This window comes from Eleginops maclovinus, chromosome 18, assembly GCF_036324505.1.
Source record: "Eleginops maclovinus isolate JMC-PN-2008 ecotype Puerto Natales chromosome 18, JC_Emac_rtc_rv5, whole genome shotgun sequence".
Classification (NCBI taxonomy): domain Eukaryota; kingdom Metazoa; phylum Chordata; class Actinopteri; order Perciformes; family Eleginopidae; genus Eleginops; species Eleginops maclovinus.
In genome coordinates, this window is record NC_086366.1 from 24,896,612 (window position 1) to 24,913,564 (window position 16,953).

A 16,953-nucleotide genomic window follows, 5' to 3' on the forward strand; every position below is an offset into this window, starting at 1 on the left:
TTTAAAACATCTGTCAGTTGATTCTGAAACCTATTGTGTCTTGCGTGCGTGTAATTTCTTCAAAATTCTGAGTGGACTTGTGTTGATAATCTTGATGCACGAGTTTTGCACAAGCCTTTTTTTCAGGTTAACGCAGGTGGCTCAGATTTATACATTTGATTTAACATTTTTGAGACTAGTTTGACATTTTCAAGAACTTCTGGCTTGAGTTAATGTGCTATAAATGTAAGTGAGGTAAGATTTAAAAACATGATCTCTTCCTATTGAGTCTATTGTCCTTGTTATTAAGAAAATAAATACAACTACAAATACAATACCTTTTATTTGGAATTCAACTCAGCCTAATTTAATTGAGAACAACCAATAAACTGTAAGGGGCCCAAGGGCAATAACACCTGAACACCTTATTGAAGTGAGTCACTTGTCATCTGCCAATAAATAGTCCCAGTTCCTGTTCATTAACAGTTAGTGAGACTAAATAAAGGAAGCATTTGAATCTCACTCTATCAGAATTATTTTCTACTCAATGAATTTCTTAAATCACCAGAACTAGCTTACATGTTAATTAACTGTTCAAATTTGAGCCTAGCTAAATTATAATTCCTCCATTCTGGTGCTTTTATTGTCATTGACAAAGTCCATTTTAAAAATAAATGAAACAGTATATCCTTATTTTAGCTGAAATGTGTCCAATATCCAATATCACATTAATGACTTTTACACAATCAATATTAGTCCTCCTGTTAATAATTTGTGCACCTTTTATATTCTCCACTTAATCAGAATCAGACTCAAATTTGTTGCCAGGTACGTTTACACATAAAAGGAATTTGACTTGGTTTCTGGTGGAGCGAATATAAACAATATAAGAAAATAAGTTGTGAAAGTAGGTCACAGATAAACAGGAAGATAATAAAAATAAGTATTTTTAAGAAACTATTCGGCATTAAAAAAGAAAATGCTTAAGACATGTATTAACACCAAATTCAAATATACAACAACCTTAAAATGTCGCTATTGTTGCAAATTGTATAAAGTTGCCATGTGATCTGGCTTAAGCTTTACGGCCAAAAAAACAATAAAAATAACAATAATAATCAATATAATAATTGTTAATTGTTATTATTTATTTTTTGTATTATCAGACTTCAAGTTATAATGTTCTAATTTAAATGTCTTCCTTTAGTGTTTTATTTTGGAGGATATGGCCGGAAGTTCCATCGTTTTCATGCTGGCGGACTTGACAGCGGTTTCCCTCAAGCCTTGCTATTGAGTGCCACGTCGAGATCCGTAAGGAACAGCAGGTTTTTAACTTACTGTACTTTCTGCTGTATCAAACCTGGCATCTCGGAATCCGGTAGAAACACTGGAAGAACGGCAAAACACATTTTCAGCGCGGAACACAACTCCGACTCTGCCCGTAAGATAACGTTACCTCTGGCTTTATGAATCGTGAGCAGTATTTTCTCAGGGCTGTAACTTCTCTAGCTCACATTTCCTAAAGTTAGTCCATGCTAACTAGCGTAAGGAGCCACCGGATACAGGACCGTACTGTTCCTCAACCGCATGTTATAACCCGTTAAAGAACATGTGCAGCAATGTGGCTAGCTGAATAACCCGTGCGTAAAGTCCATCGTCGTAGTAAGCTTGTTAAATTCCAGTAAACAGGCAAAGTCACTACCTCATTTGTACCTACTGCATGTAATGTTAGCTTGACTGCTACTAGGCGGCATCAACAATGTGTCACTCAGCTAGTAAGATAACTACTGTTACGATAACCTTATTTGACTTTTGACTGTTTACTAAGTTACCGGTAAGGTTATATGACTTGTCAACCGTGACGTCATACATGGTTGAAGTGTCACCAGTCAGTGCAGGGTGTACACTACATTTGAGGTTCAGTATGTTTTAAGTACAGCAAACAAAACAAAATCCATAATAAGTACAAAAAAACATTTTTAAAACTAAAACATTTGACAAATCCTGATGTTAGTAAAATGCACAATATGTAGTTGTTCATTGTTCAGGTTTTTCTTTTACTGGGGTCCAGTAAATCCACAGAGGTCGCCTCCTTTCTAATAAAAACAGACGTGGTGATGAAAACCCGTAAATCAGTAAATAAAGCCATTTCACATTAAACAACTATCTCACGACAACTGGACAACTAATGTCCAGGGACTGCAAGCTAAGTTACCACTGATGTTTGCTCTATTTATTTCTTAATTAATTTTAATTAATTTCTTAATTTAGGATGATTTTACCAGGAACAGTCTCCTCCTCTCTAAAAAACAAACAAAACAAACAAAAACTGGCAACGAACACTAAATAAAGGAGACGTTTGTTAAATCCATTTTTTCTCCATCATTGTTTGATGGGCATGGGATGGAGCTGCTGCAAACTAACCAAACATTTTAGATCAGCTTCTCATTCAGGAGGTGTTTATGGAACAATCCACAGAGATCTCCCCTATCCAAATCACACAGTGCTTTGACTGGTTAAATAAAAATCTAATATGTGTCACATCTCTGAAAAATATCCCCCTGCCTAATTTGGATTATAGAACAAGTTTGGCACTCAGGGATGTATTGCACCTTTACTGTTACTTACACTAACCTCACAAAACTCTTAACACAACACGGTTTTTGACTTATGTCACATTGCCTTTGGAGGCTTGCTATAGAGTGGTGCAGGAATGAGTCCTAAACCTGGAACAGAGTTAGTATTTTAGACCTTCCAAGTTAACTCGTCTCAAGCCAATGGTTTTTGGAAACATTTTTTGGCTAATAGCCTAAAATAAGGTATTTTGTTAATAAAAGTTTAGCGGTGTTGACATGAAGTCATGGGATAGTAATGTAGATTGCTTTTAGCCTAACGTTAGCTTTTTACTTCTGGTCTTTGTATTTGTTGTTTAATTATTATAAAGTGGTGTTCATTTATGGAGATTATCCTGTTGAACAAAACGTGTAAGTATCATAAATGTCTGTTTTTCACAGACCTTATTTTCTGCAATATTCAAATATCCAATGGAATAATCCAATAGCTAATAGTCAAAGGAGATATTGTGAAGTTAACTTTGGTCAACAGTTAAAACTGTTTTAAATCTTTATACAAAGATTTTAATTTCTTCCTTTTTCTGGGACTAACTCTAAGCGTAAGACTTTTTCTGACTAGTTTTATCTGTCTTTGTCAGGTTCCTGTGAACACAACAAAGAAGTAGAGTGAGCGGTCCTGGAGACAACATGAGGCAACTCAAAGGCAAAGCCAAAAAAGAAACGTCCAAGGACAAGAAGGAGCGTAAGCAGGCCATGCAGGAGGCCCGACAGCAGGTGGCCACCATAGTGCTGCCTACCCTGGCTGTGGTGGTGCTGCTCATCGTCGTCTTTGTATATGTGGCCACCAGGCCTGGTGCTATAGAGTAGACATTAAAGTTCTGCTGAAAACACATGAACTTCAAACTGACAATGGCTGTACCCAAAGGATTACCCCCTTCATGAGACGACCATCCCTCTGTAGGCCCGTGTCTAGCCTACCAATTGTTTCAATGAAAACCTCCCCTAAAGTCTCTTTGCTCTGAGCAGGATTCAAGCGGCAAAAAGAAGAAATCAAACTGAGCGAAGAAACCTCTGTGCCTTCAGACGATTGATGATTTTATTCTGTTTATTTCAGAGCAGCAGATAGATTCATGTTGATGTCTTACACAAAGATGCAATACCATGCGTACCAAAGGACACGTGCACAGCTTGCCAAGTTTGAACAGAGGTATTAAAAAATGTAAAAACTTTTGACTCGGTGCTGATCTAAATATTTCTAGTTAATGCAACATGAGCCCGGTCTCTGACATGTACCACTCTTTGGACAGCACTCACGCATATCTGTATGAATATGATGTATGTATGACTTAGGGACAAAGAAGACTTCAGGTTTTTCCTGAATGCAACGCCAGAGTATTTTATTGAATGTATTTTTAGAATGTGTTATCTCCAGTCCAGTATGTTAAACCACACATGGATCTCTTCATCTTTAATGTGATTGTTACCCAATTTGTGTCCATTAAGTTATTGAAAAACATTAATTGGAGTCACTCATTTCATCTGTCCAATTTCAACAAGGTGCCTTAACAGATTTAAAACTGTATAATTTCAGTTCAATAAATTAATTTTTAAATAATTTTGAATTTGGTTAGTGTTCGAGAGTTTTGATTTATGATCAATTATATTGCATTTTGATGTCTTCGCTAAAAGTGTATCTTAGTTTATATCTGTCTTCATCAGGTAGAGGAATTAATGACTTAGATCCAGACTCTGTTGACCCCATATTTGGCTACGGCTATCAATATTGAATATGGTCATCAGTGTTATTCTGGACCAAATGCATCCTTAAAGGTTAAATTGTCTATTATTTTACTGGATGGCTGATGACAGTGCCTTGAGAATATTAAATGAACCTAGACAATATAGATTAAAACTTGAAAATATTGAACAAAATAGAAGAATTTTGAATGAAATATGGAAAAAATGTATGGGAATTTTGATTAGAATGAAACTGAGTGAATTTGACAGACTTGAGAAAAAGGAATCACACTTCAAAATATTGAACAAATTAAGAGTATTTGGATTGTATTGTGAGAATATAGACTGAAACCTGAAAAATATTGACTGAAACTTAACAATATTCATCAAAACTATGAGTGTTGTAAGAAACTTTAACAATTTGACTTAAACTGAAGAATTCTTAATGACCCTTGAAAATATTGACTGAAACTTGAGAATATTAAATGAAAGTCTGAACCACACATGGCGCTGTCAAGTTAGCTGCAGCCACGGGTTTTTGTCACTGTTTTCTTCATCCTTATGCCAATTCTAAAAATACACTTTCTCTATGAAGTCGTACAACATGCTCTAGGCAAAACATCTGGATGATTTATTTATTTAGTACTTATTTTACTTAATGCTGCTGATTTCTTCTCAAACACTCGGTGCCTTGTTTGTCCCCAAGACATTATATCATATATTTAGCATTTAAAAGGGCTAATTCTTGTTTGTAAAAGTTTGGTTTTAATCCCCCATAAAAATAACAATTTTGTATAACCAGGATATTCAAATTACTGTGATTTTAGCACAAGTAGGCCAACCTGCCATGTCCCAAATCATGTTTGCTCAACATCCATAACGATCTATTAAAAAGAATTCAAACAAATACAAACACATTCTACATTGTTGTATAATCCTATTATTATAATTTCTCACCAAATTTGTGTTATTGTTTAAAGGATTTTTAACAGTGTGTGTCCCAAGTGTCTATGTCCCGTCTGTTTACTCTGATTTAAACCCCCCTGGCCACGCCCCTTTACTTTTCTACTATTTTTAGGACTCAAGAAGAAGATTTCATTTTGGGCAGGAAAAGCGTCTACAAGAAGCAGAATAAAGATAGCATAACATGTCCACCCTGTTACGTTTGTTTTTAGTGGAAACTGATCATTTTTTGGTCAGTTAGAAAATAGGATTAATATATTTATCAAATATCTTTTTCTGTGCTAGCTCGATTATCATCACAGAAGTGGCAATAGCCAAGATTAGCACAAGTTGTCAATGTTACTATTTTCACAGTAACGGTAATAGTACATTTACACATATAGGCCTACATATCATAAGCTGGACCGACATATTTTTCTGACACTGACACACCATCAATAAGATTGAATAGAAAAATCATGATAATATGAAGATTATTTTGTTTAGGATTACCCACCTCTGATATCCTAATTATTTTCCCCAGTTTGTGCTGACCCCGAACAGAGGGAACAATGTTCCTGGCACTGGTAAAAACTGCGCGCTCACATTTAATCTCTGTGACAGGGTCAAACTATCAGAACTAAAGAAATGCAGTGATAGCATGTTCAAGTTAAACCACATCAATCTGGAGGTATATAAATCATAAATGACATCAATGACTTTTTTTTTTTCTTAAAATAAAGACATTATGATCAAATAATTAGGGCATATAAATAAACACCAGAATGCAGGAAATGATGAGAGCCCCCTCCTATTCTTGAAAAGAAACGTACGCCCTTGAAACAGACTAAAATGGACAATCAGTCAGGAAACATGACTTCAGACCCTGCACACCCTGTGCACAGCCTGTTTATTTTATTTTACTTTTTGTTTGGTTCAGCTTTGCTGTCCTTGGTATCGGTGCAGTAGCCCACTGAGCTGTTGAGAGCAACGCAAATATAATGTCTTGTAATTTTATTTGTTGTGTTTATTTTCGATACTGTGAACATTTATTTTTAGAATGACTAAGATTTAATAATGAAAACTGAAAAATTCATTCTTAGCTCTGAAAACATTCTGATGGGCCTGGTATTACTTTAAGCATGCGCTGTAAACAATCTGACACTTGCCAGAATTTCCCACATTATTGGCGGAAGTCATGAAAATCATGCTCAAAATAAAAGAGAAACAATAACCTGAAAAACTGTTGCAGTCATTGAGAAAATATCTACTACTATCATTATAATGTGTGTTTATCCCTGCACATCTGGAGGTTTGTGGTTGTATCACAGTTTAATCAGCCTGAAAGCAGATGATAGACTACAAAAGAGACTAAAACTACAGAAAACAGAAACGTTTAACAGACACGGAGGTATTTTTTTGTCTGTTTTTTTCATATATATTTGAAGTGTTTTTTCTCCATCTGTAATCGCTATGTCAATCCCCAAAACAACCGTATTTGTATTTATTAAATCGAAAAAACATCTCGTCAACAATCATTACTTTGAAGATTGTGCCTGGAAGTGTTCTGTTTCATTCCCGCTAGCTTGACCCTGGTCTCCAACACCTCCCATCAATTTCTCTGAAGAAGACTTCCGGTGGTGTGTCATGGCGGTGGCATGGTGAAGCCTACAGAAAGGGAAAAATACTCGCCCCTTTCGTCCTTTCCCATCGATTCAGGGCAGATTTTCATTCATAATTAAGTCTGTCAAGCTCCGGCCTCACACCTTGGATTTAGCAGCCCAGCGTTGCGGTGTCCCTCCGCCCGGCCATGGCGGCTCACAAACCAGTGGAGTGGGTCCAGGCCGTGATTACTAGATTTGATGAGCAGGTAAGATGGGTTGATTCAGTGGATGGGTGTAGCAAGCTTAGGTAGTCTCGAGGGCCCCACCACCCCGGCAAACGTTACATTTACACGGACGACGTTTTAAAATACAACATTTTAAGAGCGTTATCCCGTCGGGACTAGTTTTTCGACGGAAATGTGTTCTGTGTTGCTTGTCCCAGCTGCAAAACAGTGAAGATGAGGTCTTTCTAGCTAGCGCCGTCTCCACGATCAATTAACAGATGTATCCTGCATTTGTCCCGGGATTTAGACGGACACAGCCGCCCCATTGCAGAATAATACACAATAAAAGAGCATGGCAGGGAATTTTGGACCTGCTCATAAGCGTCTGTGTGTCAATTAAAGTTCCTCAGCTAACATTTTCTTTCGTGTCAGCTAGGTAGCTAACATTAGCAGGCCTAGCTATCTAATGTAAACAAATAAGATGTGACTGTGTTAGCACGCTGTATTCATATGAGCTAATGAGGCTAGTGGTATGTGAGGAAACCTCAGCAGTAAGAGTGACTGCTGCTCTCCCTGCTAGCTGTTTTATTTAAAGATCCATTATCATGTAGTCTGCTGGATATTGCAAGTGAAACAACCATAGTGAATGGTGTTCGTTTATCTCAATGCTCTATCTTGAGATATAATTACCACGAGCTATTACTTTCATTTGCTCATATTGAAACTGTGAATAGATATGTCAACAGTGTGTGTAAAACTCATCTTTTGTAAAGTTAAACCTGAACTGAAGAGCCTTTTGAAACTGTCAAGCTATGCAGCCTATATACCCAATAACAGAAATCTGATATAGTTAATGTCCTCAACACTCAATAATCCCATTAATCCCAATCTTATTTGCATTACTACTTTTCTTTGTTTCCAAGAGAAATCCATATAAGAGGGACTACTGTTCTCCCTGCTAGCTATTGATATTGCAAATTAAATATCCATAGTAAATGTTTTTTTTCTCACAACGATTCTATCTGGAGATATAATTTACACAAGCAATTACTTTCATTTGCTCATGTTGAAACTGTTACTAGATATGTCAACAGGGTTTGTAAAAGTCATATGTTAATGTCCTCAACACTCAGTAATCCCAATCAGTTCGCATTAATACTTTTCTTTGTCGTTTGAAGGGAAATCTGACAGCCGGTTTGTGTGTGTGTTAGGTCTTTAAAAGTCTTTGTGTCTGGTGTAAATTGCAACAGATCATGCACTGAAGCCGGGGTTTAGCCGCTCAGCTTGGATTACTACCATTGGTTTAAGGTGTTGTATCCGCTTCTTGGTTATTGTTATCCTTATCCCCAACTAAAGCCTTCCAGCCCCAATAAATATGGTGTTTATTATTGACATTTAAATATTTTCCTTGCTCATGTAGTGTGCATGGTAAATAAAAATAACTACCATCACAACAGAATTGAAATAGCCTGATCATAATCGTCAGATCGTTTTATTTTCCTACATAAAATAGCTTTGCAGTAAACAATTAACTTAAGCCTGCTACACAATTTGATGATGCATGATTATAAATGCTTATTAATAATACACTTTTCTAAAAAAAAAATGTAATGCTTATTATTATTTATAAATATGAATGATTAGATTTATATTTGAAAAGGATGGTGGTGACAGTGTTTATTTAAAACTATACAATATATAATTTAATTAATTATTTTGTAGGTACAGGGTGTGTTTGGTGTTATGATTGTGTGTGCCCAATGAAGGAAATCTACCTGGTTGCTTTTGCGTAGTGCTCTTTTGCGCTGAATAGAGGGGTGAGGTTTGCACAGGTCATGTCCAAAGTGTGATTGCTCTACAGTGATGATCTTTAGTGGGTGCATGGTTTGGACACCTTCTCTTCTACTGCAGGACAAACAATATGCTTAAATTAATCTGCAGCAGCATCCAACAAACAAATTGAAAACTTCTGGCCCTCACGCTGTTTATTTTTATTTCATTTGAAGTTGACATGTTAAAATAATTACTGCAGTGACGGCCATGTCACTGTTTGGTATGTTTTTGTAAAGTTACCACATAATTGGTTTATGCCCTGATAACTGCCATTTACACATAAAAGGATAGGCAACATGGTGACAGGATGACATGTCCACTATATAGCTTTGAAGGCCATTTGGTCACATTTAAATAGTTTATTTATATTGCAATAAACAATAACAACTTGAGCTTCCTCCCCCTCAGTAAGCCACCTTACATGTATTGTGTTGTCTCTTTGCTTTAGCCTGTGTGTGAGATGCGCTGTGTTGTCTTTTAGCTGCATGCTTTCGATAACTGGCGCTTTGTTGTGTTTTTCGCTGCAGTCTACTGGTAAGCATCACTGTTTTGTCTTTTAGCTCCAGGCTACTGGTAGTCTGCGCTATGGTGGCTTTTAGCTGGATGCTATCAGTAACTCCACTGTGTTTGTGTTTTAGCTGTTGCTTACCATTAAGCCGCACTGTGGTGTTTTTTTGGCTTAAGCAGTGCTGCATTTTCTTGTAGCTGCAGGCTCTCTGTATTCCGCTCTTGAGTATCTTCTAGCTAAAGTCTACTGGTAAGCAGCGCTGCTACAACTAGGCCTAGTTTTTTCTTTTGGCGCTAGTCTGTGCGGATGAGTTGAAAAAAACACTGGGAGAATGGTGATCCTACTTATTATTCAGATTGAAAAACATACCTTGTTTCGATTGATTTTTGAAAGTTCAATGCTATGCAATTCAAACATTTGGCGATAAAATATTATCACAAATTCTACTTACTTGGTGTTTCTGTGGATTTTAGCCACGTCTAGTGATCTTGTTTCATGTCAAACGACAATTTCCAAGGTGAAGTATTGACCTTCAAGCCAAATGAGCTGCCACAGAATCAATGTGAGGATGTCTATTTTTTCCCCTTTCAATTGCTGTTGTACATTTAATAAACTGATGCTATGCAAGCAAAGTAATCAAAGAGAAAAGGTTCCTTTTTTTTTCTTCAAATAAGGTTAATTAATCACTCTGGAAAATTATGACTTCTCTACCTGCCCAAAGATTCTGATCCCATTTGGAGAAAGCATTTCAGAGAAGTGGCCATGGATGTATAATAAGAATGACTGGATGTGGTGAGCCTCACTTCACATTTTGACTTCGGCCATCAGCATTTTTTTTCTGCGGAAAGATCTCTATAAACCACCATTTTAAAGAAGAAGTCTGATAAATGATTAAAACAACACTGCAAGCAAGGTCTTTTATTACTATTTCTATTATGTATTTAATACAAAATAATAGAAACACCTGTTATTATCACAATAAACAGCACCACAAAACCTGCAAAGAGTCATGCCGTTGAATCGCCCTCTCTTTAAGGCAGTTTCAACAAAAGCGGAACATAATAACCTCCACGAAAGAAGGATCTATTGCAGGACTTTTGTATTAGACTGCACATGTTTAACCTAGTGTACCTAATAACTGGACACTGAATGCATGCGTGACCTTTGGAGGAATGGCTAGGCCTAGCTGCGAGAAACAAAGAGCTCACTGACCGCGCTGTGCTGCACTGGACTGCAAACAGAGGCCTGGCCTGTTTTACATCGTATATTATGCGCATGTGATGGTGTGACAGTCTGACTTCATGATGGAACCATTGAGCTGTATTGAGTTCCTGTCCCATGGCTTTCAATTAGTCACATTTTTTTGGCCTGTTGCAACTGACGATTGTTGGGCAGAACTTTGGTCTCGAGAAATATTCAGATGAAACAGGATAGAAGAAGTGAATTACTTTTCCATTTTACGCCACATAATGACAGAATTGTTATTTGTGAGATATGGCGCCCCTTCAGTTTCAGAGGGCAATTCAGTTGACAGATAGATAGATAGAAATGTAACAGCTGTACAATTGCATGTGTTATGATCACATTACTTGTAAAGAAAAACTAGCAACATTTTAAGGCAATTTGCAAATGCAGCCACATTTCAATTGCAAAAAAAGGCGACACTTTAGCCCCAAATAAACCTTTCTATCCATCAGAAACTCACCAAGAATGAGGTAGTGTAGCGGGAGGACCTTGGAAAGAAAACCATAAAATATCAACCAGTTTCGCCAAAGTCAGTTTAATGCCATAAAGCCTACACATTTCTCCCGCGAGATCTTAACCACTCATCAAAGTTACATGGTGCAAGAACAACAATAAGTGTCCCTATGACAAGTCAATGTAGCACCATAAGGATTTTGAAGATGTCCTTTAATTTAAAGAACATTTAATTTCGCCTAAATTGGGCGTTACTGTTTTGTCACAACATTTAAATAAAATTATGTTTTTTTAGCTTTACTTTGAAAATGATGTTTGAATAGTTGATTGCTGGTTAAATAAAACATATCATATCTTAAGTGATGGTCGTTTTTATGGATTTTCCGACAATTTAGGGTAGTTTCTAATCTTGTAACTGAGTTTGCCTTATTGCTAAAAGTTGTACAACAACAAACTTGAAGGGGCCCCAAAATATAATCACATTTACGGTAAATCTGAAATACTGTGGCCACGTTCCTAGCATAACACATACAATAATAAAAGTTCACATAAGAAATGTGTCACTTTCCACCACATAAATTCCATCAGTACAGTAACGGAGTCCTCACATTTACTCACAACAATAATGTTCATTCACCCAAATTTCTGAAATTGCTTCTAGTTTTTTAACTAATGTCTATTGAACTCAATATTATTTAGGCATTTCATGTCAAAAGCCTTTTAGCCATGCAAGGTGTTAAATGCAGGAAGTGTTTCGGTTATTGATAGTGAATGAAAAGTAAAAAGCGTTGTAAATAATACGTTAATTAAATGACTTTTGGGTGGGTAGAACATGTCGGTTGTTTTACTAATGGAAATATAACCATGGGTACTCGCAATGTTCTCAAGTTATCAAGACATAAAATAAACATGAAATAAGTGGTATCAATAGCAGACAAAATGAATTGAAGCAGACATATTTCCGTGTGAAGGGGCACGGGATAATATGATACATTATCATAACACTTTACATTGTGAATGGGTAATTAAGGCCTGTCTCGTATGTAAGGCCAGGCTCTCTTTGCTGTTAAGGTGAATAAAGACCTTGACCCATATTTAAGAATTTTACATGACTATTTCCATTAAATTCATCTTCACTTCTTACGGTTCTTCACATTATCACCTAATCAAACAATCATGATTTGTGATTTATAATAAACAATACCAAAGGATTAAGGGATGTGACCCCTAATTTATTCAGAAAATTCTGTATAGCCTCTCTTGGCTATATTAAGGCTGAGCCAGCAACTCTAACTCGGCAGAATGAGTTTTACAATACTTTAAAATGCATTATAATATTTGTAACGGTAAAATGACCTCACCATAATGTGATACCATGAGTTGTGATATCTTCATCCTCATCCTCTCTTTTGTTTTCTTTCAGCTTCCCATTAAAGTTGGACACCAGAACACCCACACCAAAGTCAGCACAGAGCACAACAAGGAATGTCTGATCAACATCTCCAAGTACAAGTTCTCCCTCGTCATCAGTGGCCTCACCACCATCCTCAAAAATGTCAACAACATGGTGAGTGGGGTTCTTCGGAGTAAATCTCTCCTAGTTCTAGTTGTGTCATTTATTTCATTTACGCCGTGATTCCACCACATGGTATGGCTCTCCTCGCCTCAATCTTTTTTGGTGTTCCACTAGGAATATAAGCTGGACCCTGGATCTTTTTTTAGTACAACCGCAGTCAAGGTTTTTACGCACACTGAGCCATGAATAAAAGGTGTTGTTATAACACTGCAGGTCCCTCATTTAGTCAAGGAAGCGTCACGAGTCATTAGGCACCCCTGTGTTTATGAATAGCAACCATCTTTTTCACTCATCCAAGATTTAAAACCAATGGTAGCCAGTCAAAACACGATACAACCAAGCCTCCACAAACTGAGCAGAGCAAATGTTTGCAGTGGCCGCATTGGTATTCTAGCCACTGTTTTAGTCTCTGATGTCATTGGTATCAAATATACTTTTTCCCATTGACATTGGGAAAGAGAGGTCTATTCAATGGTTTTTTTTAAAAAGCTGAATTATATGCCCAATACGAACCCTTCAATAGCTATTTTTTAAACCGTTATATCATAGACTAGAGGTTGTAAAGTGCGCCAAAAGCCAACCTGGAGCTGGGTAATGACAGCATTGTGATGCTGTTCAGTAACTTGATACTGAGGCAGCAACAGCTAACCTTATGGTGTCCTAATGCTGTTTCCTAACATTTAATGCTGATTAATGACGTTCTGACTGATCTTCTTCACAGCGGATATTTGGAGAAGCTTCGGAGAAGAACCTCTACCTCTCCCAGCTCATCATCCTGGACACCCTGGATAAGTGCCTGGTTGGGGTGAGTCTTCCCTCTGAACACCCTGTCTGGAGCTTTAAAAAATCTAAACAATAGAAGTTTTAGAAATGATCTTATTTTGACGCTTTAAAGACTCACGTCGATGCCATTATGAGCCCTGTGTTGGGATGAGGCTGTTGTCTACGATCTTGTGCATTGCGAGGAAATCAAACTCAAGAGATTCAGTATCTCTGCTGCTGTGTTTGTGCTCACTCAGACGAAAACCTCTGGTAATGTACTTATCCTCCATCAATCACGCTCTCCTCATCCCTGGGAGGTTCCTCAGTGAACCAGCAGGCTGGGATTACATATGCAGGCGTTTGGTGGGAGCCGATCATCCGATGGGAACTGCTCTCTGCTTCCTGTGCAGGTTTTAGTCATTAGCATTCACATTCAGATGGAAGCATCTCTCTATTTCTGGTTGGGGTTGTGCTGCTGATAGAGGGGTTCAGGAATAAGTCCTAAACCTGGAAATGAGTTGGCATTTTAAAAGATCTGGGCCCCCTCGGCTCAAAGTCAATGGACACTTGAAATAAGGTCTGTGGTTAACAGAAGCTGGAGAGATGTTCACATTTTGTTCAAAGCATTTGAACGTGATGTAGTTTGTTTATAGCCAATGTTAGCTATTTACTTCTGGCGATTGCATTTACACTAAAACTATTATAAAAGTGGTGTTATTATGAGGAGATTATCCTGCCTTTAATGTTGGGTAATGAGTCAAAACCAATGGACATGGGACAAACTGTCTGGTTAATCGCATGGGTAATAGCATATTGGTTAAAAATAGGGAAAAGTAGTGTCTACAGTATGTTTGTGGAAACCACATAAACTGGGTCATTGTGAAGCTTAATTTGGGTCAAACAAAAACACAAGGTCATGTAATAATATGATTCCGCTAAATAACGGCCCACAATGTCTATATGGTGTTTATACATCATTTCCTGTGGTTCGTAGAAAAAATTCATTGAATTTCTCAGAAAACGTTCCTGAGGAGCACAATAACACTTGGAAGAAAAACAGAGGTTTACACAAGTCCCAAAGCTAACATGCTGAAATTAAAAAACCCTCTGTATTAATATGTAATATATTGAGATTGATTCCGAAACCCGGTATTAGACGGGTCCCAGGTTCACATTTTTAAAGAGCATGGTATCGATAACCTCCGACGTTATCTGTATTGTTATCGTTACTGGAGAAATGAAGAACAAATATGAAACTGATTTCATATTCATTATTGCTGCATAAAAGTTACCTGGCACATTGTATCGAAGAAACTACATTTTTGTATTTGCAAAATCCTTATTTCCACTCAGAAGAGCGATTTCTCGTCTGTGTGGGGGGGGCAAGGCACTTGCTCACAGACAGTTAATTCTGTTTACAATTTGTTTAGTATTTCCCTTAAAAATAGCATGGAATCGATAAGAATACCGTTTAAGTACTGGATCGAGTAATAGTACCGTTAAAGGTCCCCTATTATGCAAAATGCACTTTTTGCTGTCTTTTATACATAAATATGTGTCCCCGGTTTGTAAGGACACTCACAAAGGGTCAGAAAATACAACCATCTCTCTTTTCCCCCTTAGCCACATCTTTAAAAATGGGGATACAAACGAGCTGATCGAGATTTGCTTCGGTTATGACATCATAACCGAAATGTGGGCTGGCTTTACATTGAACCCCTGGCAACGTCCCGCCCACGTGACACGTCCCAACCTATCGTGTGTGTGTGTGTGTGTGTGTGTGTGTGTGTGTGTGTGTGTGTGTGTGTGTGTGTGTGTGTGTGTGTGTGTGTGTGTGTGTGTGTGTGTGTGTGTGTGTGTGTGTGTGTGTGTGTGTGTGTGTGTGTGTGTGTGTGTGTGTGTGTGTGTGTGTGTGGCAGGCAGGATGTCTGCAGGAGGGACTTAGAGTTGTTGTTAATATAATACATATAAAGTCTCTGTTCTAGTGGTAACCACTGAGAAGTGTTTCAGAAATAATGCTTGATGTGGTTTGGAACATAATATGGGGTTTAATCACGGCAGCGTTTAGCTGAGTTTCTCTGTTAGAAACTTCTCTCTTCAGACAGAGAGCTGCATGACGCTCCAAAGGGGCGTGGCCAGCTTCAGCTCAGCTCAGCTCAGATTTAAAGCGACAGTCACAGAATCAGCACTTAATGAACAGGGCTGAAATAGAGGGGTATGATGCACGCTACAATGGTGATCTGTTTGGTATTTTGAGCAAAACACTTCACAGACAAGTTTTTGTATCTATTGTCCTACACTATATTGTTGAAATATAGCATGGAAGGAGACCTTTAAGCTCTTAACAATACCCATTCCTAGTAATATTGCACACAGGGTTCGAAAACATCAAAAGCCGGATGACCCGTGCCACAAAAACTTGTAATTCGCTGTAAGGGCCCTGTGTGGCTTTAAAGAGAAAAAAATGAAGAGACCACTCCACATTTTTCTTAAATCCATATCTCTAAATGTATGGCAGCCATTCCAGTGTCTGTTGAATTCCAACACAGAGAAATGTTGTCAGTAGTTTATACAATAAAAAATATTATCATCTAACTCAAAGACATACCTAGAAATAGTAAAACCAGAGAAAGTGATAATGCTGCAGTGGTCTCTTCATTTTTTTCGGAGCTGTATCTCAACATTTCAGAAAAGCGCTGGTGACGTCTCTATACACATTTTTAGGAGAAGTGTCATTCACACGGAAACTATCATAGCAGAGACCAAAAAGCTTTTTCTGAGTTTTCTGAGCAGATTGGATGGACAGGCTTTCGTTGTTGCTACCTGTGAGTTTTATACTTTTATAAACCTTGTAGGAATTGCCTTCATAGCTCTACGGCTGTCAGATAGAGCAGGGGAAGTTCCGGTTGGTCAAACAAATAGATGGGTTGAAGGCAAGAGGGCGGAGCTAGTCTTTGTTTTTACGAAAGCTGTGATATGTTGTCTAGATATAGTTGTCATATACAGGGAGTCTTTCTTTTAATGAAACACTGTGAGGGGGCCCAGCTCCTTTCTGACAGAAAAAGACGCTATGTGGACTTACGCCTGACTGTTTACCCCCTCAGCAATCCAAGGACTGCTTGCGTCTGGATGAGACCATGCTGGTGAAACAGCTGCTGCCGGAGATCTGCCATTTCATCCACACGTACCGCGAGGGCCACCAGCACGCCGCTGAGCTCCGGGCCTCCGCCTCAGCCGTCCTCTTCTCTCTGAGCTGCAACAACTTCAACGCCGTCTTCAGCCGCATCTCCACCAGGTAGATCTCAGGCAGCATGGGTTCCTCTCAGGGATGGAAACATCTAAAATGTTTCTGGAAGCTTTTGTTATTTGCCTGACCAGTATTAACCACCTCCGATATTATTATGTGCTTAAAAAAAATATATATACATTTCGGGGGTCTATTAGAATCCCTTCACTTGATTAGCAGCAGCTTCCAACGGAACATCTTGATACCACAAATGTACATAAAAACTCCACT

The 16,953-nt window shown here is 37.9% G+C and overlaps 1 protein-coding gene and 1 long non-coding RNA gene across 2 annotated transcripts in view; both read left to right on the forward strand.

Annotated features, from left to right (window-relative positions):
* The first annotated feature begins 1,205 nt into the window (after positions 1–1,205).
* Positions 1,206–4,174, forward strand: LOC134879715 (uncharacterized). The gene is made up of 2 exons (XR_010167864.1): positions 1,206–1,420; positions 3,191–4,174. It is a non-coding gene; the product is annotated as an uncharacterized LOC134879715 (long non-coding RNA).
* Positions 4,175–6,872: 2,698 nt separating this feature from the next.
* Positions 6,873–16,953, forward strand: part of nf1a (neurofibromin 1a) — a 71,684-nt gene continuing 61,603 nt past the window's right edge. Inside the window, 4 exon segments of the mRNA XM_063906435.1 lie at positions 6,873–7,101; positions 12,522–12,665; positions 13,396–13,479; positions 16,541–16,731. Of these exon segments, the coding sequence (XP_063762505.1) occupies positions 7,042–7,101; positions 12,522–12,665; positions 13,396–13,479; positions 16,541–16,731 (479 nt within the window). The 5' untranslated portion in view covers positions 6,873–7,041.